The sequence below is a fragment of the Accipiter gentilis genome, chromosome 30 (assembly GCF_929443795.1).
Source record: "Accipiter gentilis chromosome 30, bAccGen1.1, whole genome shotgun sequence".
NCBI classification, from domain to species: Eukaryota; Metazoa; Chordata; class Aves; order Accipitriformes; family Accipitridae; genus Astur; species Astur gentilis.
This window is the reverse complement of record NC_064909.1, coordinates 12,130,219-12,157,137: the sequence shown is the minus strand read 5'-3', so window position 1 is coordinate 12,157,137 and position 26,919 is coordinate 12,130,219. Positions and strand designations below refer to the sequence as shown.

Genomic DNA, 26,919 nt, shown 5'->3' with positions numbered 1-26,919 from the left:
GCCCTCACACAGGTGATGATGAGCAGAGTGATTGGTTTCATGAAAATGAGTCTGGTGGAGCATGTGGAATTACGGGGGTCATTCCATGGTGGGAACAAGAAGACTCTACAGAACTGGAGAGAGAATTGCCTGATCCAGTCTTTGAAAGTATCTTAACTGGTACTTTCCCTCTTATGTCTCGGTCAGGGAGGAGAGGTAAGTAGCAATCAAGCAAATGCAAACTGTAGATTCATTTGGGTACAGTAGAAAGGTATCTGTATATTATATAAAATATGTAAAATGTTGACAAGATCTTGGAGTTACCAGTTTGTTTCCTTGAACTATTTCATTTTTAAGATAATCATTAGAGAGAAATAATTTTTTAAAAAGTCAATGATCAGAAAAGTCAGAAAGTATAAAACTTGGCTCATTTTTATAGCTTACTCTTTTATTTGTTGTCTCGATGTTTGCATTTAAAATTATTAAGCGTTATTTAAAGTGAATCTTTATATTCCATTTTGTTCCTGGCTTCTGTGATAATGTTTTGAATTCTAGAGATGTTCATTAATTCAAAGGCTTGAAAGACTAGTGTGACCATCTGCTTTGCTTGCTTTATGGTCAGGCCATATTGTTTGTAGAGAAGAGGGAAGGGTTCCTTTGGAGCAAGGATTGAGATTATAATGTAGAAAATACTTTTTTTTTCTTTAAAATAGTTTAGACAACTGTGAATCCAGTGTTTCCAATGGTAAGTTGTACCAGTGTTAGATTCCATTTACAGTTAGGAACCCACTCTCGTCTAAAGATTGAAGTTGTCAGACCTCATCTTGCTGCCAAAGAATTTTGTTGTACTTTCCCTTTGCCACAAGAATCTACTTTTGCTTTCAAATACAGATCTTTTATGTGAGCAGTGGTCAAAACACTTTTAAACTACTCTGCACACTGAATATATTGAATTCTTTTGTGAGGCTTATTTTCCAGATGCTTAGAAGTATTTGAGGACTTGGTTTCTGCATATTCACCAGATTTAACGTTTTCTAGTACTAATGAAGTTGTAAGTGATGCAAATATCATTTTCCTACTGTAGTTCAGTATGCTCTGCTTAGGCAGCCAACTGTGCATAGAACCAGGATGGCAGTAAGAATATCTCCAGAAATGTTCATTTTCATGACAGCTTAGCCTTTCTCTCACTTTTCCCATTCTCTGCTCTTTGTTTCCACCAGTACAATATTTGACAATATTAAGATGTTTCTGTTTCACTGAAGTCAGATTAATAGATTTGGTATGTTCTTGGTTATATGGTATAAGAAATACTCTTAAATCCATTCGTACTTCTTTTTTGCAGGTTTCCAGAGTAGATTTAGCCATCTTCATGGAATGCCAGCAAGAAACATAAAAAAGGCTTCAGGAAACCAGAACGCATTGGTAGGTGCTTTTATTACTGTAAGGTAATATGCACTGTTCTTGCAGATTTTTTAAAGAAGTATATTCCTCTCATACTTAAAGTATATTCCTCTCATGCTTGTTTCCTAACGTTGTAGGTAGGTAATAGAATGGTAAGACTATAGTGCCACTGCTGCCTGATATTGTGTTTGCTCTTTTTGAATAGTTAGACTCTTCCCACTGCAATTCTATTGTAATGGAATATTTGTGTGTACTTGAATGGCAGAAACAGTCTGATGCTGTTTCACAGTACTTAGTTTGAACTGAGTGAAGGGAAAGGTTTGGGGTGGAGCATTATTTAACATTTTCAGTATATATCTTATGTCTATGTGAAAACATATTTCTCTCCTTTTACAATGAAAATCAAGCCAAAGTTATTTTTTCTGATACTGAAAGCATTCTGTGATGGATCGTGGTACAATTCTGATGGATTTTTTTCTTTTTTCTTTTTTTTTTTTTACTTCCAAAAGTCTGCTTGAAAAATCTGTCCTTATTCTCTTTTTTTTTTTTTTTGGTTGACTTCTGTGTGGTCAGGGGAAAGGGTATATACAAAAAATTTAATGCAAATTAGTGATAAGCCTGTCATAGACATCATGTGTTCCTTTGGACTGAGTCTGTTCTAAGGCTGTGACTACAAATGAGAGATGTTTAGGGGTTTTTAGTGCTTTCAGCTCTAGGAGCAATGTTTATAAGTGAAGGAAAAAAATTCCAAGTGTCCTTGCATTTTTGTACAATGTAATAACTGTATTTTCCCATAGCTTTTTTTTAAAATAAGATTCTAAAGAGCTTTTAAGAATTTGCTCTTTGGAGGAGGGCATGAGGAGACTAGACACTTCACTTTTTAAACTAAAATGTTAAAATGTATTCATTGTAGTGCAGTCTACTCCTTTCTTACCAGAATAGTGTTTGGAAGAGAAGGAGAATGTGGGAGACTCTTCTTATCAGTGTGTAATAAACATATCCCAGCATGATAAATACTGCAATGTCTATGTTCTTTATTATTTGAGAATTTAAAATGTTTTCAAATTTTAATTTGCCTAAACAAAGTAAGGCACTTTTGAGAAATGTAAGAGCTATTATATATGGAGAGAATAGAAAGGAACTGTTAGAAATGTAACTCGTTTTGAAGAGGGAAGGTTTTTATAATTGAAGTCCCTGTCCAATAATTGCCATTTGGAGCTGAATAAGATGCTTTAAAACCTTGGCCTGTGATCTCTGCTGTTAGTGGTTGTGAATTAGATGAATGCTGTCTAGTTCTTGGTTTCCTATCTACCTATTTTTATTTTTGGTTCAGTGCTTGCCTGAGCATATCTGGGATTTGTAGCCCATTTTCTAGGCTTATTGCAATTTCACTCTGGTATTTTATAGGAGCTATTATAACTGATAGGTTAGCTTCATGGTATTGATGATACATGGCTTAACTACCCTAAAAACTGCCTTTTCCTCTAAATTGTAAAAAGGTGATTAAATTTCAATTGATGAAGATATACTGTAAATGCTTATATATAATAAAAAATCCTAATGTTTATTTTCTACTATGCTTTCTGGATTGTCCTTAGGAGCCCATTTTGTCTTCCAGTCATGATGTCTCATATATAAAGATGGTATCATAGTTCCCTTTATAACAAAAATGCAAGCTGATCTACTAAAGACTGATAATTCAGTTACCTCTAGTTATTAAATATATCATTTACATAGTGTTGTGGAAACAATGTTGATGTGAATGTACCTTCTAAGCCACTATGTTTAGGCAGGAGTGCATGTATAGAATGGATGTGCAGTTGGCTCTTCAGATGCAGTTTTCTGACCTTCTTAATGACTATTTATGTTTGTGGGCACATCTGCTGCATCCGTCTTTGCAAATGTAGCTATATAAGCTAGAGCTCAGGTGCTTCCTTTTGTCAGTGATTGCTTCTTAAAGAAAATCTTTTTTAGATACTTCAATCCAATGACAAAAAAAAGTCATTTAATACCTGTGACATCTGATAACACAGAACAAGAAGTAATTACTGCTATTAGATGGTACCAGTGTAGAAGAGCAAGAATACTTTTAGAAAGATTAATATCCTGAGGAAAGAACACTGCAGACTCAACTCATTGGACAGAGTTGTGGTGTAACTTAATTCTTTTTTAACAGTGAGGAGTCTGATGTCTGTATCACTGCTGTTACACAGACTTTAAAGGGAGACAAAATAAAAAATGGAGTTTCCTACTGAGATACAAACTACACATCCTTAGACTGAATACATGATATAATGTGTGTCTTTTAGGTAGTGTATCTAGGGAATGTGAACATATAGTTAGCCCCTTGCATACAGCTGTTGTGGTTTAACACCAGCCAGTAATTAAGCACCACACAGCTGCTTGCTCACTTCCCCCCCACCCAGTGGGATGGGGGAGAGAATCAGGGAAAAAAAGTAAAACTCATGAGTTGAGACACGAACAGTTAATAGGACAGAAAGGAAGAATAATGATGATAATAATAATATTAAAATGTCAATAATAGTAATAAAAGGATTGGAATATACAAAATAAGTGATGCACAATGCAATTGCTCACCACCTGCTGACCAATGCCCAGTTAGTTCCCAAGCAGTGATCCCTCCCAGGCCAGCTCCCCCCAGTTTATATATTGGGCATGACGTCACATGGTATGGAATACCCCTTTGTCCAGTTTGGGTCAGCTGTCCTGGCTGTGTCACCTCCCAGCTTCTTGTGCCTCTCCAGCCTTCTTGCTGGCTGGGCAGGAGAAGCTGAAAAATCCTTGACTTAGTCTGAATGCTACTTAGCAACAACTGAAAACATCAGTGTGTTATCAGCATTCTTCTACTGAACCCAAAACATAACACTATACCATCTACTAGGAAGAAAATTTACTCTATCCCAGCTGAAACCAGGACAACAGTCAATGTGCATTTAAACTTTTTTGAAAGTGTAGTTGAAGGTTCACAATTATAGCAACTAGCAAAGCCTTGAAGAGATTACTGGTTTGGGGAAGGCAGAATGAATAGCTGTGATAATACCTTGATATATTGTTATCCTCTGTCAAAAAAGTGTTTATGACCAACTGTGTGGGTGTCCTCTTGTAAAAGAAACATCAGGCTAAGAGTGTGATTATTACTTGCTATATACTGAGGAAACTACTCCCTTAACGTCACTTTCACACCACAGTATCTAGAAGTAGTGGGAGCTGAGAATCAGAGGAAGAATAATGCTCTTTATAGACAAGTTAGTGAACTTTAATTTTAAGTAGCCACAGCTGGCACTCAGATTCTGTCCAGATGCTCATCCTGCATTTCATTGAGTTGCTTAATTTGAACAAACTCATGGGTCTTTCTGTGATCAAATGTACTGCCTTTGAGCCAAAACACTTTTTTTAATGATCATACAAAACTGGACAAGCAAGAGAGAAGTAAAAACCCAGCATGCAAATACTATGAAAATCCTAACCTAATCCAATGTAGAGGTTGAATGAGTTGTCATACAGTGGATGAACACTGAAAAAGCTGAGCATGAAAATGAAAAAAAAAAAAAAGAAAAAAAAATTCATCCCAACTGGCTTATATCCTTTGCATTGTCCAATTTACTTGATAGGCATGTTTTTTATGGAATCCATAATTAAATGGTTTGTCAGGCATATATTTTGGTATACAATTATAATTCAGGCTTATCATGTCTTCATTGCTTTGTTTTGTGGCAGCGTCATTTGTAACAGAACTTTATTTGAAAAGAAATAGAAAAATGTGGATTTTCTAATACACTATGCTTTTGATCCTGCCTGTGTCAAGTTACTCATAGCAACTTTGTAATTATAGTCAGAAACATGATACATGTACTTTTATACCATACCGGTATTTAATGTACTCTTTTAATAAGATTTATTGTATGAAATCTTATTGTGCTTGGTTGTTTCTGCAGTTATATATGACCTGATCAACTATTCCCAACCCCCACATTCTTTTCTGTTAGGCAAAAGTTCCACGATTTAGAAGTAGTGTTCTATGAATGAAGCACTGGGAAGTGATTTTACTGGGCTAAATTTCAAAAAAACATGACCAATAAAAGGGATGCTTTCTTTTGACTCTGCCAATTTTTCCATCCATCACCTTTATGTCATGGGTTTTGATTTCATGATATTAAAGACAGCCTGTTTTAAGTCTTGCACTCCTAAGATTGATTTTTTTTTTCTTTTTGCACAGTTGTATTATTGAGCTTCACTATACATAGTTGTAATTATTCAAAAAGTACATTAAGAATGAAAGCTGCATTTCCAAGACCTGTTATCTGAAGATGTCTGGCTATTTCTGTCAAATCCTGTGATTCTTTTTCAAAAGTTTGAAGATAAAAGAGTTTTTCCTCAAAAAAAAAACTTTTCAGATAACTACTACTCTATTGATGTGAAGAGAAAAGATGTATTGAGCACTCATGCTTTTTTTTAACTGCTTTCAAAATGTAAAATCAAATCAAACATTTCTGTTTCTAAGTTCTTTCTAACTGAAGAAACAGCCAAGTGTTTTCAGGAGTGTTTTTCTTATCAAAATATTTTGGCAATTGAGTGAAATGGTATTAGATAAGACACCTTGTTGCAGATCTAAGGAAGGTTTCCTTAAAGAGTAAGTTGGGTGCTGGTTTTGCACGGTATTGGTCAGAAGCCTCTTTATGGATGCTCTGCAACTTTTGGAAAAACACTGCTTCTCAAGTTAAAGTTGATTTGGTGTTGTGGAGAACTCTTTTTACACTGGATGTGTGGCATACAGCCAGATAAAACACAATTCAGTTTCAGTGAGGTGCATGAAATAACCTGTGGGGTTTCAATTATTTTCTTCAGTTAATGACTTTTGTTATTTGGAGCAATAGTCTCTGTCAAACTCTGTGGAAATGTGAGTGGTATTAGATGATGTCTGATAACAAAACTAAACTCTTGTTGCATTCCAGACTTTCACTCATCCAAGATCAGCAATATTAGGCCTCTGTGTCTGAAGATGGCATCTTGAAACCTTATGCTGCTAAAGCTGCAAATGAATTTTCTTTTAAGTGGGTAGGAGAGTAGGGAGGGTTGGTTTTTTCTAATGGGGGTTTCATTAAGATTTCCTGACATCAAAAATATTTTCAGCTACTTAAAGCATTTCTTGCTGTGCTTTCCTTTTATTTTTTTAAAAATTTTTCCTTGTCTGTAATTGTCTTAAATTTATATCCACTTGTAATGTGCAGTGAATCCTCACTTTAGTTAACTCAGTACCTTAGTTTTACAACATAGAGGGGAAAACTTCCTTGAGGAGTGGGTGGTTTCCTGCACTTTTGCTTCCTGCAGATATGGTTTTTCAGACAGAAAAACTCAGGTTTGTTAGCATAGGAGGTGCTGCTGTGATGGCAGTTTAGGGCCCACCTTTGATTCTTCCAGTGTTCAGTGACTATTGGCAAAGACGCTACAATTTTCCCAAGGAATCAGTCAAATGGCACTCTTCTAGACTTCAGAAATTAGTCATGTTGAAATAGCTTTATTTTATGGGAAAACAAAAGAAAAAAAAGGCTTCTGCCAAATTTCAAAACCTTGTTACAAACAATGTAGGTTTCAAAAATGGGATGTAAATATTGGGAATTATGTTGAGTTATCTGTGATGTTCTTAACTTCATGTATCTAATATTTTGGGGGGAACTGCTTACTGTTCTTACACCTGCTATGTATTTTACTTAGTAAGAGGTTCTTTTTTCCACAAATTAATTTTCAAGTGCATTTTTGCTAAAGCTTTCACTTATACTGATGCAAGCTTAACATAATTTGTTCCACCTGCCATGGTAAGCACCTGATGGAAGAGTAAAAGCTTCTCGGTGACTTTAGTAATAGCTTAGCATACTTACTCATCAAAAGAATCATAATTATACCTGTACCATGTTTCATAGTAGGTCAGTATTTCTCAAAGTGGTACCCATCACTGGTAGTGCCGATGGTGGTACCCATACTTAAGGCACAGTTAAATATTGTGATTGTTCAAGGCAGAGCACTAGAATTAGTAGATTGGTTTTGTCAATATGATTGTCATTGTTACAAAGTATTTTGAATTCTACCTATCCTTTATGAGTTCTGAATGGTTTAATAAAGTCTGCCTTACAGCCTATGTTTGTTTTAACTGACAGTGATTCTTATGTCACTTGTAATTGTCTAATGAAAATCTATGATCATCTAGGTGTCATCAAACCAGTAAACAGGGACAAATAATACCACAGCAATTCTGTCTCATTTGAAGCTGCAGTTCGTTAGCCAAAAAGGAGTTACAGTTAACTCAAATACCACTTGTTTAGATTTCAACAAATGTAAGATTGGTCTGTTTTGTTATTTGTTCTGTTACTGAAGTGTAAAACCCCTCTGCCATAATTAAAATAGGTAGAGAAATCCTCAGCTGGTTTGTAATAGTTGTAAAGGCACTAACTGGTAAAGGTGAGCATGTGTGTGTTTTACTCTTTTTCTTTTGTATCACTTACATTGTAAATTACAATGTATAGTCTTGAATTGTGTCCTAGTTTCATTCTTACAAAATGTATGCCTATCGAGAAGAAAGTTTAAATGCATCAGGCAATTAATAGCTTGTAGAGGTAACAATTGTACTTTATCAACAAAATGAAGATACCCCATAGGTATGACTACTGAAACAGATACTCTGTGCAACAGAGATCACAATGGTTTTTCTTGGTATGTTTCACCTGCTGTGATGATCAAAACATACCTTTAAAGTATCAAAGATTAACTTCTGTCTAGCTACAGTGAATGTGGTGACTTAGTCTCTTTTCTTGGACTCTCACTTCTAGTGTCAAAACCACCATCCCACTTCAGTGAAATAGTCGCCCTCCAGCATTAGTCTCAGAAATGCCAAATGTGCTGCTTATTGTTTAAATGCTTCTTGTGGTTTATTCATGGTGACAAGTGCTATGAACTGTTAGTCTGAGCGGTATTCCTTGTAATTCACCTTAACCCAACTGCTCAAATGATAGTCATCTACAATTTCACTTGTTTACTTTTAAACTAGGGCAAATAGCATAATAATATCCCTCTTATTCTTCAGTTAGTGTGTGTCTTGAAGAAATATTTAATACAGTTTTACAGCACTCCTTACAGATAATAATGATTTTTAAAACCTCTGACTTCAAAATATGAAGCAGCATAATTATTCCTCTTGTTTTCTGCTATTTATCACAAAGAAATCTCCCTTTCTGCTGTCTGGCTGCATGAAATGTTTCTTCTGCAGGTGTTTGGAATTTGCCTGTTTTGACTTCCTAAGTGCATATTGGTTCTTTGATTGGTTCACTCAGTTGTGTCTCTTCTAGAAACTTCTTAATGCCTCAATAGCAGTGTATTGAAGAATTAATGGTAAAGCAACAGTAACTTGTATCCAGAGTCAAGTTAGGAGTTGTATTGAGCTTGATGGGGGTTTGATCATTTAATGCTGATAATAGACAGAAAATCATGTAATAGGCAAGGAACACATGCACAGATACCATGGCTTAGCTGATGAGCGACATCTCATTTATGTTGTAGTAATAACATGTCGGGTAAATCATGACAGTGATTTCAGCTAAAATGTTGTTGTGATTTAACCCCAGCTGGCAACTAAGGCCCACGCAGCTGCTTGCTCACTCACTCTGCCTCAATGGGATGGGGAAGAGAATCGGAAAGGGTAGAAGTGAGAAAACTCGTGGGCTGAGATAAAGACAGTTTAGTAGGTAAAGCAAAAGCCACACACACAAGCAAAGCAAAACAAGGAATTCATTCCCCACTTCCCCTGGGCAGGCAGGTGTTCAGCCATCTCCAAGAAAGCAGGGCTCCATCATGCTTAGCGGTGACTTGGGAAGACGAACGCCATCACTCCAAACATCCCTCCCTTCCTCCTTCTTCCCCCAGTTTTATACCCTGAGCATGACATCATATGGTGTGGGATATCCCTCGGGTCAGTCGGGGTCAGCTGTCCCGGCCGTGTCCCCTCCCAGCTCCTTGTGCCCCCCCAGCCTCCTCACTGGTGGGGTGGGGTGAGAAGCAGAAAAGCCCTTGGCTCTGTGTGAGCACTGCTCAGCAGGAATGAAAACATCCCTATGTTATCAGCACTGTTTTCAGCACAAATCCAAAACATAGCCCCATACTAGCTACTGTGAAGAAAATTAACTCTATCGCAGTCAAAACCAGTACACACATTGTTTAGCATTTAACTAAAATCAGGTACAACTAAACTGTTGAAAGTTTCTTGCTAATTCAAACCCTAATAACTCATTTACCTGAGTAGGGTTTCCACTGCATAGGAAACTGTCTTTTTTAATAGAATAGGTGGTATGGGAGAATGAGGGCTACCGATAGACAGAACAACTTGAAAATAGTCCATCTGTGTCTTCAGTTGCATTTCATATGGTGGCTATCTATGGGGATAACAACGGCACTTTAGATATCTATTAGAAGTACTCTGCTTATCCCTAGACATCTATATTAAGCCTATTAATAGTTAGCTTCTAGATTTGTTCTGAGATACACAATTTATACTTGGATGCACTCATTTGTTTTGTTTGCTAGCTCTGTTCTACCTTTATGTAATACATACTAAAAAAAATTATTGTCTGAAAAATTATCAATATTGTTTAGCAGCTTATCTTTCAAATCATTACTATAAGGCAAAGACGAGGATTAAAATGTTTGAATTTTGTTTGATTTATAACAAAAGCAAAAATAACAAACTATAACTTAAAATGTTGGTGGTTTTTCTATATACAGACTGAGTTCATATGGCTTGTTCCCAGAGTAAGAGGCAGGTGTAAAAATAGTGAATTAAACTGGATCTTTAGTATCCTCTTCAGTGATTTGTCATGGAGATGCATACATCAACTTAAAAATACAGCACAGAAAATAAAGTAACAAACACACATGATGCATTGTGTTGAAATTGAATTACCCACGAAAATTATTGTGCTGCTTTTGTAATGTGAGATGTAATATGGGAACGAAGGGGTACTCCTCTGCCATTCTGTTTGATTACTGTGACTTTAGTTAGTGAGATGTAAAGACAATGTTCTGTAATCTGTTAAAAATAACCATAAAAAAGTGGAGTGAACAGCAGTTGTAGCTTAGCTTACCTGTGACTTAGCTGGGAAATGACATGTTTGCTACCATTTTGTTTCTTGAAATAAGAAAATAAAATATGCATACTGAGAGCGTAGTTTTGAGGACGGAAGAAAGTCGTTGAAACTTGTCAAGGACTGCCTTCTCTGGTAGTCATCAGGTGGTATTTACAGCAAGTAAACAGGTAACTGAATGCAGAAGAGACCCTCTTCTTTACAGGACTGTAGGCTTTTTTTAATGTGTTTTTGAAAGATCTTAGAATGAATGAGTTGCAGAAGTGAATACTTTCTTAAACATGTTTATCCAATATCAGAGACTGCAATGCTAACTTTAAAAAAGTCATAATAAGCAATCCTAGCATGGGAAGGTCATTTCCTGAAGGTAATCAGTAGATCAATAATGCTGTGAGTTGTGAGGTGAGTCACAAGAAAATTCAAAGCTCCTCTGTTTAGTGTTGTGGAAAACCCTGCATATAATGTTGGTATGATCTTTTTCAAAAACATAGTGATCTTTCTGGTTTGTGTATGCTTAAACCGTTTGTCCAATTACCGAATTACATATTTTATATCAGAATGGAGAACAACAAGAAAAGGTTTGTAACGACAGCGCTTCCAACTGGAGTGGTTCAAGAGACTGTTGGTCCTTGCCATTTAATTACTGTCCCTTCAGTTAGGACACAGCACCTGCTTTTTTAGCTTCTTTTCCAAGTGAAGCGTAAACCATTATAACTGATCAAGTGAACCCTTTCAGTCCAACAGTTTTGATAACTGTTCAAAATCTGTTCCATTCAGCTCCATGCAACTTGATTCAGCAAACTCTTCCTTGCTTCTGATGATCTGATTTTTGTTGTGGTTTGGTTTTGATTTTCTCACTAGTAACTTCAGGTAGTCCCTTGTTTGACAGGTGATTTTAAAACCTGCATTCACAAGTATGAGACTAACTTTCTTATTCTGTTGTTTCTCAGCCTTGATTTAGCATTCCTGCAGATTATGGTATTGAAGGTCAAGGAAGAAACTTATCCTCAGTTCAGAGACCTAAAAATTGTTTGTTTAGGCAGTCATTTGCTTACTGCTAACTGATGGGCAAATTCTGTTGCAACTGTCCTGCTACGTATATATTTTTTTAAACAGTTGTGAAATTCACATTAAAGAGCATTAGATAAAATGTGCCCCATTTCCTCTTCTCCCTGATCCCTTCCCATTGGATTGCTAAATTCTAAAAGACTTATTTTACAGGGACCTAAACAGATAGATATAGTAGGCTTACAGTAGATTGCATTTTTATTCTCTATAGAATATAGTCGAATTGGAGAAAGAAACCTTTTTCCTGTTTTATGTCGTGCTGTTATGCTTAGAAAAAGAAAGCATGCATATGGCAACTGAGATTTTGTTGCCATACTGCTTTTTCTGTTTTGTTTGTGTTTTTTGAAAATCTGGAATCTAATCATTGGTGTAGGTCTAAGGCAATTTAAGACTATTTGCAGTACCTAGAATAACTTTTAAGAACATTGCCTGTTAGAAGTTACCATAAGGCAGCATTCCCATGCTGTAAAATATAGCACTTAAGTGAAAGATAGGAAATGACTGCATAAAAATGAGGTGGGGGGTGTTTGGGGGAAGGTGCATAAATAAAAGCTAGTATTTTACTGTAAAGTTGACCATAAATATTTTAAAATATTTTGTTATCCCTTGTACAAGAGAACAGAATACTTAACTGTATTTTGTCAGATTATTGAGAATAAACTATGTAATAGTCACATCATATATAATATTTCAAAACTCTGAAGGATTTATTAAAGTTTTCTTTGTATACAAACTGATATATTTATAAAATGAATTCCCTTATATCAGTGATGTATCTGCATATTTTCTTTAGGTTTTAATGTTATTTTTTGTTTCAGGAAAACAACTTCATTTATATAGGATGTTTTACTGAATCTTACATTAAATATACTAGAATGTGGAAAATGTTTTTAAAATATTTGGGGGTTGATGGATTAGTACTCTTCAAAGGGAAACAAAACACTAAATATTTCTAATCCTGCATTATTTACCGCATGGGTGGTTAAATGCTACTTTAAGCCCCATAAAATTAAAAGGGAGAAATCTGCCAACTGTAGCAGGAATTGGATTTAGGAAGAGTGGTACAGAGCCAAAATATTGCTACAGAATTAAATGTCAAAAATCTTCTTTAATAGTAGATATATAGTTCACAGTGCCTGGTTATGATTAATACATTTAATCTAAATCACTGAAAGTTGCTCTCTCCTTTTCCATAAAATACAATAGGACACAAATCAGTTTTACTGTAGGTGGATAACAATTGGAAAATAATGCATCTTCCCGCCCAATAAATTGTCAGTTATACCTTTTAACTAAAATCGATTCATCTTTCCAAAATTTATTACAATTTCTAATAATAAATCTTTTCAAATGTTTATTCATTTGCTTTTTGATACATTTGTGCCACTTTTGCTATGGTCTAATGTTTTTTCTTTTGATTCATTGTAAATTAGAAAATCTATTTTGAGTCAATTTTCTAGTTAAGAAGTTAAAATCTATAACCTAGCCATTTTTTCATAGTCTCCTTTGCACATTTTAATACCCTTGAACTTAGATACAATCCAGTAAATTCTGATCAGAAGGTGATTAAAAGACTTTTCACTGCAACTTCTTGACTGAGGGCCAGATTCATAAAACAAGTACTTACGAGATTGCTAGCTGGTTTTCTCCTGCACATCTCCCTGATCCAAAGAGGAAGATTGAAACAATTATAGCAAATGAACAGATACGTAGGTTTTGGCCAAAGAGTTTTAGTAAAGACAATCAGAATTGCCCTTTTGAATTAGAATCCAGCTGTGACCATACAGGGCATGATAGAAGCCTCCTTTTGTTGTCCCTTTATAGCAGCAAGACAATGATAGTGCTGGAGATCACTAAAGCATACTGTATGTTTCCTATTATTTCTTGTGCCTGTAATTATCCAGTGCTAACCTCTTCAAGTGTGGTCATCTGCTGCTTCACATTCTTAGCAGTAATGCTTTTTTAAGAAGAAAATATTTTAAAAGAATTTTTTCATCACTTTAATGATTGATCTTCTAATCTGCATTGTGAAATTGCATTCACTGTTCAGCAGTTTCCTGCTCTGTATATAATAAAATGTGTCAGAGAGGGATAGTGTTAATTTTTTAAAAATCTCCCAATAAGCATATTTCCTGTTCTGATCCAGTTAATGTGATCTTTTAGTCAGTTTTCTTACAAGAATTATGTATGAGAAGCTTAATCTAGTATGTAGCCATATCAAATTTCTTAATGCACAGATCTGTTTTGTTTATAATGTCAATGTTGGCAGAAGGGAGAGGGCTAGAAAATATTTCAAACATAACTATGAAGAAAATTACACTCATAACTTGAACTTGATCCACAGTATCACTTACTGGCAAATTTGTGTTGCTGAAAGCATCTTGAGTTTTGAAGTGATTGATTTCAGAGTTAAAAAAATAATTTGTGTGGATGGATTGGAATTCATTAATTTTACTAATTACACAGTGAAGAAAACAGATGTTTTCTTAGACACAGATCAGGCTTTAATTACAGGTCTTACCTTCTCATCTAAAAATAGTGTCAATATGTTCATCTCTTGTAATTTAATTTCTTATTTTTATATGAAAGTATGATTCTGTTACACATTTGTTAAACCTTACTCTAATTGTGTACAAATATAAATCTAATACAGTACTTGCTAAGGGGCACATATGTCATAATGCACATATTTAGAAAATTCTTTAAGAGTAAGTTAGGTAAAGATTGCTTCTTTAAAATATCAAAACTGGTACTACCCAGCACTACTCTTATTTCCAATTATAATAGTATGTATTACAAAAATAGTCAAAAACACTTGCAACAAAGCTGATTTTCCAGTAATTATATAAAGCCGTGTAGAGTCCCCCTAGGACTCTTATTCTGAGGTATGTACTTTGTAAGACTACAGCCTATGTGAGGAAAGTAGAGTAAGCTACCATGGAATTAGAGGATGAACCTAACAGAGGTTTTGTGTGTATGTTCGTTTTGTCCTTCAGGAAAATTTTTATAAATCTGTTGTCTGTTTTAGTTGCTTTAAATATATATTTGTCACTGCCACAGGGCAGTGGAGATCACCTAACTAGTACTAATAATTGGCAAGATCCAGAAAGAAATTACTTTTGATGGGAGCATTTGCAACCAACAGCCTGAGGATGCATGATCCATACAAAGAATAACTCTGGTTTTGTCATGTTCTTCTGTGCTTGGAAGAAATGCATGAGAGGAAAGATGCTAGCAAAGCATCAATAAGTGTAGTTGGTCTAATGAATATTTAATAGAGTAAACTGATGCAAGGCTGTAAATGAACTCAGAGAAGTAACAACTGTCATGTTAGAAAAACTTGATCATTTTAACTTTGTGTAAAATCTTTCTAACTTCAAAATGTGTTTTTCTCCATACTTCATTATGCTGTTCTTAGACTTTACTGTTTGCCAGGATTCTTTATTTCAGAAAGTACATATGTTGCATGGAAGAGAATTTTTATATCTTTTCAGTGCAAATGTGTTCTCTTCAAAATCAGAAGACAGTCCTATAGTGAGCACAATTTCTAAAAGAAAATAATAGTTGAGATGTGTGTACAGTAAAGGAACACAAAATGACAAAACATAAGTAGAGTTCATACAACCCATTGGTATCAAACTCCAGTCGTTGTCTAGATGTTCCATTAGAGTCTTTTCCTTCTTTTTAGATATCACGGGGTGGGGAAGGGTGCTTTCTAAAAAGTCATCTACTTGGATGTTTTTTCAAGATTTTGGTTAGGGAGATTATTTTGCGGTTTTTTTCTGTGGAGGGAGGTTTGTACATGCTTTGCTTATTTCAGGAGAATTACTACTGCAGGTGGTATGGTCAGAGTTGTTGAGCAGTCTTAGAGTGCAGCAGACCCGAAATCCCTCATGAACATGGAAAGCTTTTACTTAACTACCTGCTTTTAGTTGTGGTGATGTATTGAGAGGTTGTGGGACCTTGGAGAAGTAGGTCCTTAATCATTTGGTGTTCTTTAATGCTAGGATAATAGATACAAAACTACTATATAGTGTTAGATTGCATCCATTATATCTGTAGTCTGCTAGTTTACCATATAGTGATAATGAGAGTAGAAAATACTTTAATTTCAGAGAGACCTTTCACTAAAATGCTAGGAAGATTATTGCAGGCTATTGATGTACTGTTTGTTAGTGGTTCTTTGAAAGTGGTGACCTTTCAGGGGTTTTTTTTCTACGTTTTTTTTATGTTCAGAAATTCTGGATGTCTTTTGGTTGTGTTTCTTCTACAGTTCTTCCATTAAATTAGTAAGGCAAAGAAACTTAATCTCAAAATAATTGAAATGGGAACATTGCACTGTGAAGAATGTGTTTGAATAACTCTCAGTACTCACTGTGGCTAACTATTTTGGTAGGATACTAGATGTTATGATACCATTCAATTTTCAGTTATGCCTTTGTTGCCATGAAGATCAGCTGTAGAAGTATTATTCTTGAAAGGAGATTAATTCTTGCCTTCTGTGCACAGAGATGTTTAGGGAACAGATGAATGTTTAGACACTTTGCTTTGGAAGGTAAATAATATCCTTGAGGTATTGTCCACTATGCTGTCTGTGGCTTTTAAAGTGTGTTTTCAAGTGCAACTATTTCTTACACTTTCAGAAGAAAATAAACAGGCTGTCTTGCCTACCTTATCCTAAAGGCAGACAGAAAACTGTCTGGAGATTCAGGTACGTCTGGTGTCCCCTTTATTTTACTGTCTTGCTCGAGGAACTGAAAGTGGCCAGCCATGCTGTCAGTGTACACGTAGCCCAGAGGTCTCAAATGGCCTTGACTTGCGCAAAATAGACTATTGCAGTAGGGTGACAGAGCTGGTTGGCTGTTAAGAGAGCTAATCGAAGCAGACACAAACCCAAGTATTATACTGATTATTAGAAACTCTGCTGGCATTAGACTAATTAAATGCAAACACCTGAAGCATTCATTTATTTCTTTATCAAAATTATCAAACTGGTGAAGTGCCCACAGCTGGAGAGGTGGGACTTTTTGACCTCACTTAACCTTTCTAGTATGACTAAGAGGATTTGTCTTGGCAGACCCCTTTCCAAAGGGAGATCATTGAAACCATTAACGATCTATCCTTTGGCAAAATGCCTGGCACAAATTCTCTGAGCAGACTTTTTGAAGCTTTGTGTGCTTTCTTTAACGCACATCATGTCATTCTGAGCGTTCTGAGGAAGCTGGTGGTTCTTGTCTAGGTTTGTACATCGTTCTTAAAGTTTACCTGGTTGTGTGCTTTGTATAGATCAGTCCTTTTGATCTGCATGCCCAATGTTGTTTAGTATCATCTACCTGTTGTGGGACCTGACAAAAAAAGTATTGCTTATTGTTGTTTGAGCAGCAGCACCTTACATTTAAGAACTTGTCTCTGAAGAACAGTTTGGGGAAGGCCAGCAAATCCTAGCCACTTATAGCCTTCTCTCACAAAATTGATAATCCAGAACTGGAATCCTCATTGATTCTCTCAGTACTAATTACACCTGGTCAAGGATCTCCTGAGAGTTTGGCAGGGTCTTGCCTATTGTGTGGCAATGGCTGATTTGAAAGCTGTCAAACAAATGAATTTAGATAGGCAGTTCTCTTTTGGCAGGCGTTACCATGAGTTTTTGTCATATGCAGCAGGATGGTAGGTTGTGGAAGATTGAGACTGGGGAGAACCCCTTTGAGACTGTCCCAGTGTTACGCCACGTGCTTTTTGTTTAACCTCTTCCAAGCGAAGCATGTTGACCTAAGAACTATGAATTGTACCTGTCCTTTGCTTGTGGTCTTTGTGTGTCTTTCTCTTGCCAAAAGATGTTCTAGCCAGGTATTAATTGACTGTTGTGCTCTCCTGGCTGTGGATGTCTGTTGTGGTTTGAGCCCAGCTGGCAGCAAAGCACCACGCAGCCACTCGCTCGCTCTTCCCACCACCCTCGGTGGGACGGGGAGGAGAATCGGAAGAGAAAGATAAAACCTTGTGGGTTGAAATGAGGACAGTTTAGTAGGGCAACACAAAGAGAGAAGAAGCAGTAATAACAATAGTACTTATAAAAGAATGTGTAAAACGAGCGATGCACAGTGCAGTTGCTGACCACCCAGAACTCGATGCTCAGCCTGTTCCTGAGCCACAATCCCTCCTCCACCGGCTAGCTCCCCCAGTTATATGCTGAGCATGACATCGTGTGGTATTGAATATCCCCTTGGCTAGTTCAGGTCAGCTGTCCTGCCTGTGCCCCCCTCCCAGCTTCTTGTGAAAACTAACTCTATCCCAGCCGAACCCAGGACAGTATCTTTGAATTCCATATGTATTTTTGTTTATGTTGGGAAGCACTGACTTGGTTTTGTGGGCTGGAAAAATGGGTGCTGTTTCTAGGACTTTCAGAAACTGAAGTACATATGTTTACTGTGTTAGATTTCACATAGCAGACTCTGAACATCCATTTTCAACAGGTTGAAGGTTTAACAAAATGCCTGTTTGCATGTTGATGATATATAAAATGCAGTTAGCAAATAAAATTCTTCTTGACCATAACAAGAACTCTAGTTTCCTAAGGATTTCTTTCTGCTGCCACTTCACAAAATCCTTTAGCTGCAGTAACCTTAGCTCCCCCTTCCCTTTTTTTCGGACTTCAGTCTTTTCTCTGTTCCCAGTGATACCCGCAGTTCCCTTTTCATATCTCTTTAAACCTGCATATGTGCATGGAATCCTCATGACTCCTAACTGCCAATTTGAAAAGGGGCGGCATATGATGTGAATTGTTCCAGGCTCCATGTGTGAGCTGGCTGAGTTTGTGCTGATGTCTCCCTGGAATGAGGGCACTGGTTTGGGTGCCTCTGCCCATTACGTGTCACAAATGTGAACTTATTTTTAAGACTTTTCTTCTTTTAAAGCCAACTGAAATTTGCTAATGGGCTTAAAAGCTAGTGAGGGAGAGTTAGGAGGTCAAAAGTTGCAGATAATTATGCAGGTCTCCTTTTCCTCAGAAAGCCAAGCTAAAAAATTATTTTGTGAAAGCTTAAGTAGAACAATTACTTTTATGGAACAAACAATATAATAGTAAATTGTCTTTACAGTAATAAAGCTCTGGGTTAACATAAAGAATATAATATTAAGTGTATGTGTACACTTACTAAGTACTATGGTCCCAGGATAAACTTGCATATCTGTTTTTAAGGCTGGCGGTTTTCCTGCTTAGGTTTGTGTTATGGGCCAAAACACAGCTTCAAGTCAGGGAACATCAATCATTTTACTTTATTGCCATTAACAACCTTTCAATTATTTATACTGGTGTTGAAAAATAAAAACAAACACTTTGGAGGGAAGGCGAGGTGGCCTTGTCTGACACCTCTACTCCCTGCTTTTTGGTCTCCAATCCCCTCGCTGCACATTACACTCAGTCACTTCGGTGGGATGATGGGAGGCAGAGGAGATGGGAGTTGGTGCGTTGTGGTCCTTTGCTTTTGCTGCTGTTTCTTACCAGATTGCTCTGACACAGGTTGACCCACAGCTGCAGTCCCTTTGGGGTCGCATATCCTCCTCAGTCTTGTCTCCAGTCCTTGCTCTCATTGCTCATTTGCTTCAGCAGTTCTCCTGCTGTACTGTCTGCTCTACCTGTCTGTCTTATTTCTCGCTTGTGCCTCCATCTCTCCTGTCCTGGTATCGGCTCTTGCATCTCCTCTCTTTAGCAGGAGTCCTCCTCTGGCATCTCCCTTCTCTATCCTTGTGTGTGTGTCTTCTTCTGGCTTTTACCTCCCATTCCTAAGTATTCTTTTGCAGAGGCACCAGGGACTCCTCTGGTTCCATTTTGGTACACTGTGGGTCTGTTAAGTCTCTCACAGAGCCAACTGGTACAAACTGTGACTGGCACAGAGCAGTCCCTGACCTCTTCTTCCACAGGTCACCCTGCAGCCCCCCCCCTCCAGCTGCTAAAACCCTGCCAGCTGTGCCCAATACATGGTAGATAGCCTTGGTTTGGTTTTGTGTATGTAGATGCTTACAGCAGTGCAAAGAGAAACTTGAGAAGATGGAAAAGGGGGGAAAGAGTTATGTTCAAAAGTGGTTTGGTGGTGGTTTTTTTTACTTGTCTGTTGCTAAGTTTACTTAAACCATTTGCTTCAATGTAATGCCTTGGAGAGGGTAAAACTAGAACCGAAAGCTGAGTACATAACTGGTACAAAACATCTTGTGTACCTGAGTAACACCTATATGTAATGCACATAGCTTACTAATACTAATCATACTTTAAGAAAGCAATGCAAATGACTTCTACGGTATTAGCTTGCTTCCTAACAAGGAGAAAGTAAATAAATTTCCAAGTACAGTGGTTATCTTTTCAAAAAGCTATGATTTCTCTTCAGTATAGAAAGCTCTATAGCTTTAGTAAATTTGCCTACTATACCTCATGTGACTGTATGTTATGTAAGCTTCCAGCAGTGACTACATTGACACAATCTCATGCTTTACAGAGGAAGGAGTAAGTGTCTTTTGAGACTGTAATCCAGATTCATAGAGGCTAAATTTCATCCAGTCTGAGTTTAGTAATGGCTATTGGGTATCTCTGAGCAATTAAAGCTAATAAAATCTAAGCAACAGAGACTTGGGTGGAGTTTACACTCTGTAAATCTGGATTTACGTGTCTGTGGGTTTTCATATTTCTCTGTCTAATAGCTAATAATGCTCTCATTTGATAGAAATGCAAAAAGAAAATACATAGCAAGTTGTAAGGAATGTGTGTAGGGTATGGATTATGAACATGGAATCATGTAACTTTTTAAATTAATTTTGATTATTTTTGTTAATTTCTGTTACTATACTATAGGACCAACTTCTCAGTACAGTTTGAATGGATAGCAATAAACCCTAGTGAAGTTCTTGATGCAATATATCTGCTTTTAAGCTATTGATTTGTGGTGGTTTGTGAACTTACTGAAAAGGATTCCAGTAGCATCTTGAAAAAAAGTGATACTAGAATACTGTCAGAAGAACCTTGAAATTGAATTACAGCTTTAATATTCAAACTGGGGCATGTATTGTTATTTGTAGTATATGTAAAATGACTTTTATAGATGAAATTTAAAATCGGTGACGCAGAATAGGGTTTATAGTGCATGGGCTTTAAGAAGAGCAAGGGAAGATCTTTGATGTAAAGCATGTAGCAGAAAGATGCATATTTATTAAATAAGGGAATTTTAAAATGGGGGTATGGTAAAAGAAAAGGTTGTTCTTGCTGATTTGTTATTCAGATGATAGTCTGTGTTGCCAAAAACAAATGCAAATTATTTCTCTGTGCTTAAGTGTTTTATTAAATAAATACTATTTAGATTTACTAAAACAATTAAAATAATGAAATATCTTGTAAAACAATGAAGAACAGCCTTGTCGAATCTTGGTGCCTGAGGCTTTTGTTTCTAGGAGTCTGATGCTTTGTGCTGTGGTGTCAGTATCGTCTGATACTAGTGAGGTTTCTACCAAGATGCTGTGCTTTCTTCCCATCCCTCCATCATGCTCCATTTCCTATCATGTAAGCCATTGCATGGAGGCACACATTACATGACTCCAGACGTTTGGTAAGAATGTTGAGTTCCGTGTTGTCCAAATATAAGCTAAAAATGTCTTGCTTAATTGTCTTGTTTAAGCCAAGAAATAAACCAGAACCCCCCTTCCCTCTTGCATCAGTCCTGCATTGGACTACCACTTAACATCACTGCAGAGGCAGCTCTGGAAGAGGAAGTAGAGGGAAGGCCACCTGCCGTTTTGTCATATATATTGTTTCCTGGACTCATTTCCCGCAAATGTTTCATGGCATTTTCTCTTCATGTCTCTTCTCTGACATTTTCACGGCATTTTCTCTTTGGGTCGTCTTGTCAGTATTCTTTGCCATCATCATTTCCTTCCTTAACACCATTGTTTGTACTGGTTTTGCATAGTAATTTCAGTAAATCTATTTATCACAGTAAGCCCAATGCTTGCTTACATATTGCCATTAAAGAGTTGCAACAGCAGAGACCAAAAAGCAGCAACAGACCTTGCTTGGCAATGTATCAACACTGAACACAATGCCATAGCTGCTTAGGAGCATTATGAGCTCTGGGCTTCCAGAGACCGATTCAAGACATCCATCCCAGTGGAAGGAATTTGCATGGATTGCAAGTGGATGGAGTATTGTAACCAGCAACCCTCTTCTATTCAAAGTGGAAAAAATCTTAAAACTCTGATAAAAATCCATGGCAGCTTACCAGGAAAGGTCAGGGTTTTTTCCACTACACAGAGTACAGCAAAAACTTTGTTATGGAATGGGTGTGTAGGCTCAGAGAGAAAGCTGCTTTTGAAGATAAAACCCAAATAATCAGGAAGACGGGGCAGTTGCTTTCAACATACTTTTGATATTTTGCATTTTTCACTTTTAGTGGCAAGAATATGATAAATGTTCTTTCTTAATTATCCAATTTTCTATTCAGCCTAAAATGTCACACAAGAAACCTTTTTAAAGAACAATCGTGATATAAATACACTTCTCACTGTCATGTTAAAGGATACCAGGTCAGTTTGCTGGGCAGTTACAGCAATCTGAAATACCAGGACTTGATAACTATAACGGGCACATTCTGGTGGAGTTCAGAGGCAATTCTTAAAACACCTTTTTATTTTATTATCCACCACCGTTTCCCATGAGCTGTTTATGAGTTTATGTATTTAGATTTTAGCATCAGGTAGGGGTTAGCTATTAGAAATGAACATATTACTAGTTAGTGTTTACAGGAAACGGAGAAGAGGAGAAACCAGGAACATTTTCTCACTCTTTATAAGATCCCAATTGCTGAAATCCAGTTTGAATGATTTAGTACTGGCTCTTGGTTCTAATATTCTCTCACTGTACTTACAACTAAAATAATAATCAGTCTTTTACCATTCATCACAAATTTAACATAGCATCATGGTGAATGAACAGTTGGCCTTGTTAGCACTAATTTGCTATGATCAAAGCTGTAGTCCAATTTCAAATTGCCACGAACTTGATAAATTCATTTGCAGAAACAGCAGAAACTTTGATTATATGCTAGACTATGGCAAATAGGGCAAACACAAAGAAGAGCAGAGGCGCTGCCAAGAAAAATTTTATACAAGTGGTATGTAATGAAGGTGACATCATTGTTCTAAAATAAGCAATTATAACTTTATAAATTTAAGACTAATAATTTCATTGCTGAAATAGTCTCTACAGATTTTTCCTTTTTTAAGAATGGTTTATCTGCCTTTATCACAATTACCATTCAGTGATAAAGAACACAAAATGAGAATCACAAATAACTATTATGGAATATATTAATTAACACTTCTTTAACTTGTGATTCTTTTAAGACTGTCCCAGTTTGCCTGCTCCTTCTCCTCAAATAATTACTCTTTCAATACATAGTTAATGGATTCCTCGCTCATCTCCTTTTATTAATGACTCCTACCAAGGTTTTATTTTCATGTTTGCTGAGTATATTTTGCTGACTTAAAAAGAGACTCTAATTTTATTGTAGAATGTTATTTTAATAAATAAAAAAGCTGTTGTGTCTTTTTTTCCTCTGTATGGCATACTTTAGTCCATGTTAAAATGTGAAATTGAGATAATGGATTTTAGATTAGTATATTTTTACTGAAAGTTTATTAAACTTAGTACATGTAAGAGACTATGAAATTAGGAAAGGTAGCAAGGTAGTTTTGAAGTAGCATGGGGAGAATGTGTGGGGGCAGTATTATACCATAAGAAAGAAATGAGTCGTCTTACACTTGAGACTTTTAGAGCTGCTTTTTTCCTCTTTTTTTTTCTCTTTTCCTTCTGACATTCATTTTACTGAAAACTGCCTGGGTCTGAACTTTATGACAGTAGCAAGTAGGTGGAGCAGATTGCAAAACAGATGAACTCTGAGAGTTTTGGTAGTTTTTCCCTGCTGTCCTTTCCTTGACTTCATTAGGTAAATTCAAGCCAATGGTAATAGAGTTCATTTCAACATGTTCCTATTTTTCAAAAAGTTTTTTGTTGTTGTTGTTTTACTTGCATCTGAGCTTTGCATACCATCTTGTCAAAAGTACCCAACAAGCAAACCCCTCTGATGATTTGTATGTGCTAAGTGCATAGATTTACTGCTGCAGTTTGAACATTTTTAAATTAAAATATATCGCTTGTTCCAAATGTATTGATTTACCCATCTCTTTGTCAATATTAAGTAGAGCAACTTTTCCAATAAGTTAAAAAGATCTGGCAAGGCAGGTTACACTTAGTGGGTTGGTTTAAGTTTATATTTCTGCATGTTTCTGGTTTGTCTGTTCTTGCTCTTTTGCCCTTTATTCTCAGTCACTGTTACAGGTGTTTGTAATGTCTCCTAACTGAGAAAAGCTGCAGCCAGTTGCACCGTGAATTCATACAAAGTTGAATCATTCAAATGTGACCCTTCTTAAGTTTTCTTTCTGAGTTTTCAACTCCTAACAAGTGCTTAAATATGAAAATTCTGCATAAGGTTAGGGGAGGGTTTAATACCTAAAAAAAAAAAAAAAATCTTAAAATGGGCTTCAGAGCTCTTAAGCTTAATGGTAGTATAATAGTAATGAGGTCTCAAAATGACTGCTTTTACTGTAAGTGCTCTTGAGTAAAATGTTACCGTTCTATCCCATTTTTTTGTATCAGTATAATTGTTCTTGTCCACTTGTCATCAGCCAGCTGCTTGTGCGATAGTAATTTGTTTTTAGAATATGTGTACAAGAGTTACCAATGCAAATAATCTTACTGCTTCTCTCTCTTTTCTGTTCTCTTGCACCACCTGAATGTTGAACTACTTCATTTGTCCTAACTAAGCAAATGAACAAGTGTGTAGCAGTTAAAGGGCTACAGAGGCATCCTCTAATTTACTCTGTTAAAACTTCTTTGTCCCTATCTCTGTTTATATCTGTTCAGCCTATTCTGCTGATTGCTGATCTGAAGAGCCTCTGAGATGTAAAGCAGGACATGACATTTGCTAGTGGAATATCAGTCTGGTGCGGATCAAGAAAATATTGTGGATTTGAGCCTTTTTTTTTGTCTGTAGATGTAGACTTGGATCATGCTTAGTAAGTTCATATAAACCTTTCCAAATGCTAGGTAGATTCACCTGGGGACTGACAAATTCCCTAAAATTTAGTGGTGGTTTTTGTTTTTGAATACTGTCATTCCAGTTGCTTAAACTCTAGAAAGTCACTAAGAGATTCTCTTTGGTAGTGATGGATACAGGTAGGGGGCTTTTTTCCTGCTGAAAAAGAAACTGGCAGTCATTTTCTTTTCACTTGTAAAAGGTCAAAGTTCTCTCTTAATGTGGTCTGGCTAGTGTGTATCCATTAGTATTAAAATGCATGTTACTTAAGTTTTAAAAGCAAGTATCTCTTTTAATGCTGTACTAATTTTTAATCTGAATACTTGCAGCAAGTTGAAAGAGCAGATTATGATAGCAGCTAGTTTGTTTTAATGGAAATAGCATCTTAAAGAAGGAAGAAGAAGAAAATTGTAGAAACATTTTCATGGGCCAAAAATCTTTCTTTGTCAGCAAAGCTGTAGACAAACTTCTGGAAATTGAGTGTGTAGTTTCTGTGTTCAGAGTTAAACTGATAGTGATTGCCAGAGCCTTGTAGCAGTGGAACATCTAAGTATTCTGTGAGGTCTTTTGTATTTGCTCTGTATTCAAGCAAGAAAAATTATACCAGAGCTGCTTCATATCTGTAAAGACAATATAACTTAGGGAAAAAAATACAACAGCTTTCTCTATCTCTCCAAATCACATTAATTTGAACTTCTAGAGATCTTAGATTTTATGATAAGGAATTGAAATGCATAACTAGAATTGTATAACCTCTTTTATGAAGGTATATTCTATGATGCTGGTACCTCTGTTTTTTCCAGTATAACAAATCTCTTGTGTCAGGGAGAGGGACAGGGCTGTGTTATCCATTGTCATTGTCTAGCGGAAAGCCAATTTTTTTCTTACCTTTTCTAACTGGGTTTTCTGTGGAATTGGGGTGAGCTAACATCAGTTTTCTTTCTTCAGTCCTGCCTCATTCCAATATCTTCAGAAATTCCAAGTTAATTTGACAATCCACTTAAATTTGACAGTCATTCAGATGTAAATGATTATTAAATACCTTCAGTTTCTTGAAAAGTAGCCAGGCTGAGGTGACAAACTTAAATTTATTAACTCCCTTGAGGAAAGGCTTGTGGCATAAACTCAGTTATTAGCATGAGACAAACCCATGTGGGAGTAACCTTATAAATGCTTCAACATTTGATCAGTGTTTGTGCCTTTGTTAGACCTCAAAGTCAGTTAAATGTCAGGTGTAAAGCCATAAGAAGCCAGGTGGAGTTGCTTGTTTTGTTTCCAGTTTCCTTTATGCAGAATGCATGAAGAAGAGGTAAAGATAGTTAGAATAGAAACTTCAGAAGCACTGATTTTATTGATTTGCTGGCTAGTTCAGTTATGTTTAGTAATTAGTACCCTCTGTTATCCTTTATTATTTTAGACAACTTTATTTAAATTTCATTTCGTTATAACTGAAGCTTTTTTACAAAGAGAAGCCATACTGATTTATTTTTTTTAAATGTGGCTAGATCTATAGCCATAGTGACCTCTAAGTCTTACTCTAACTTTTGTCTGAATATTCTAAAAATGTTGTGTTTTCCTGTTTTAATGGTGTCTAAGGCTAAATTTCCCTAAGGTACTGATAAAAGATAATGCCAAGAAAATTCTTGGCAAATTTTCAAGAAGGGCAGCTCCCTTGAGTTCCAAGAATGATGGGTCAAGGAGGAAGCGGACGTGCTTTCTGGTAGCCCAGGCTAAGAATTGGGTCTCTGCTAGGTTTACTCAAGTCAGGCATGGAACAGGAAAGGTAGTATACTAATTCTTTGAACTTGGACTCTATATGAAGTACACTTACTTCTATCAGCACTGATAAGTATTAAATAAATTGAAATAATTATTGTGCATGCACGTTCACACTATCTTTTTTGATCCCTGACTAGGAATTTTAATTTCTAGAAATTAAAGCAATTAAATGATTTAATTCCTTCTTATTTTCTTTTACATTGTATTACGTCACCTGCCATCCTTGATGTTTATTTGGACCAAATAAACTGAATAATACAATGCTACTAAGTTGCTTGAATATAAGTTTCTTCCTTTGATTTGCATAGAGACAGAGTTCGTGCTTCAGTACTGCTGATCTTGGAGGAAAAACCCATGTTACAACTGTGTAATTTTGCAGGAATTTAATACTTTTGCTGGAAAAAATGTTTTCCATT

At 36.3% G+C, this 26,919-nt stretch overlaps 1 protein-coding gene across 1 annotated transcript in view; it reads left to right on the top strand.

Moving 5' to 3' along the window:
* GPATCH2 (G-patch domain containing 2) overlaps window positions 1-26,919 on the top strand; it is a 129,932-nt gene that overhangs the window by 23,242 nt on the left and 79,771 nt on the right. The window contains exons 4-5 of the mRNA XM_049833514.1: window positions 13-195; window positions 1,322-1,401. Coding sequence (XP_049689471.1) covers window positions 13-195; window positions 1,322-1,401 — 263 coding nt within the window. The remainder of the gene's footprint in view (window positions 1-12; window positions 196-1,321; window positions 1,402-26,919) is intronic.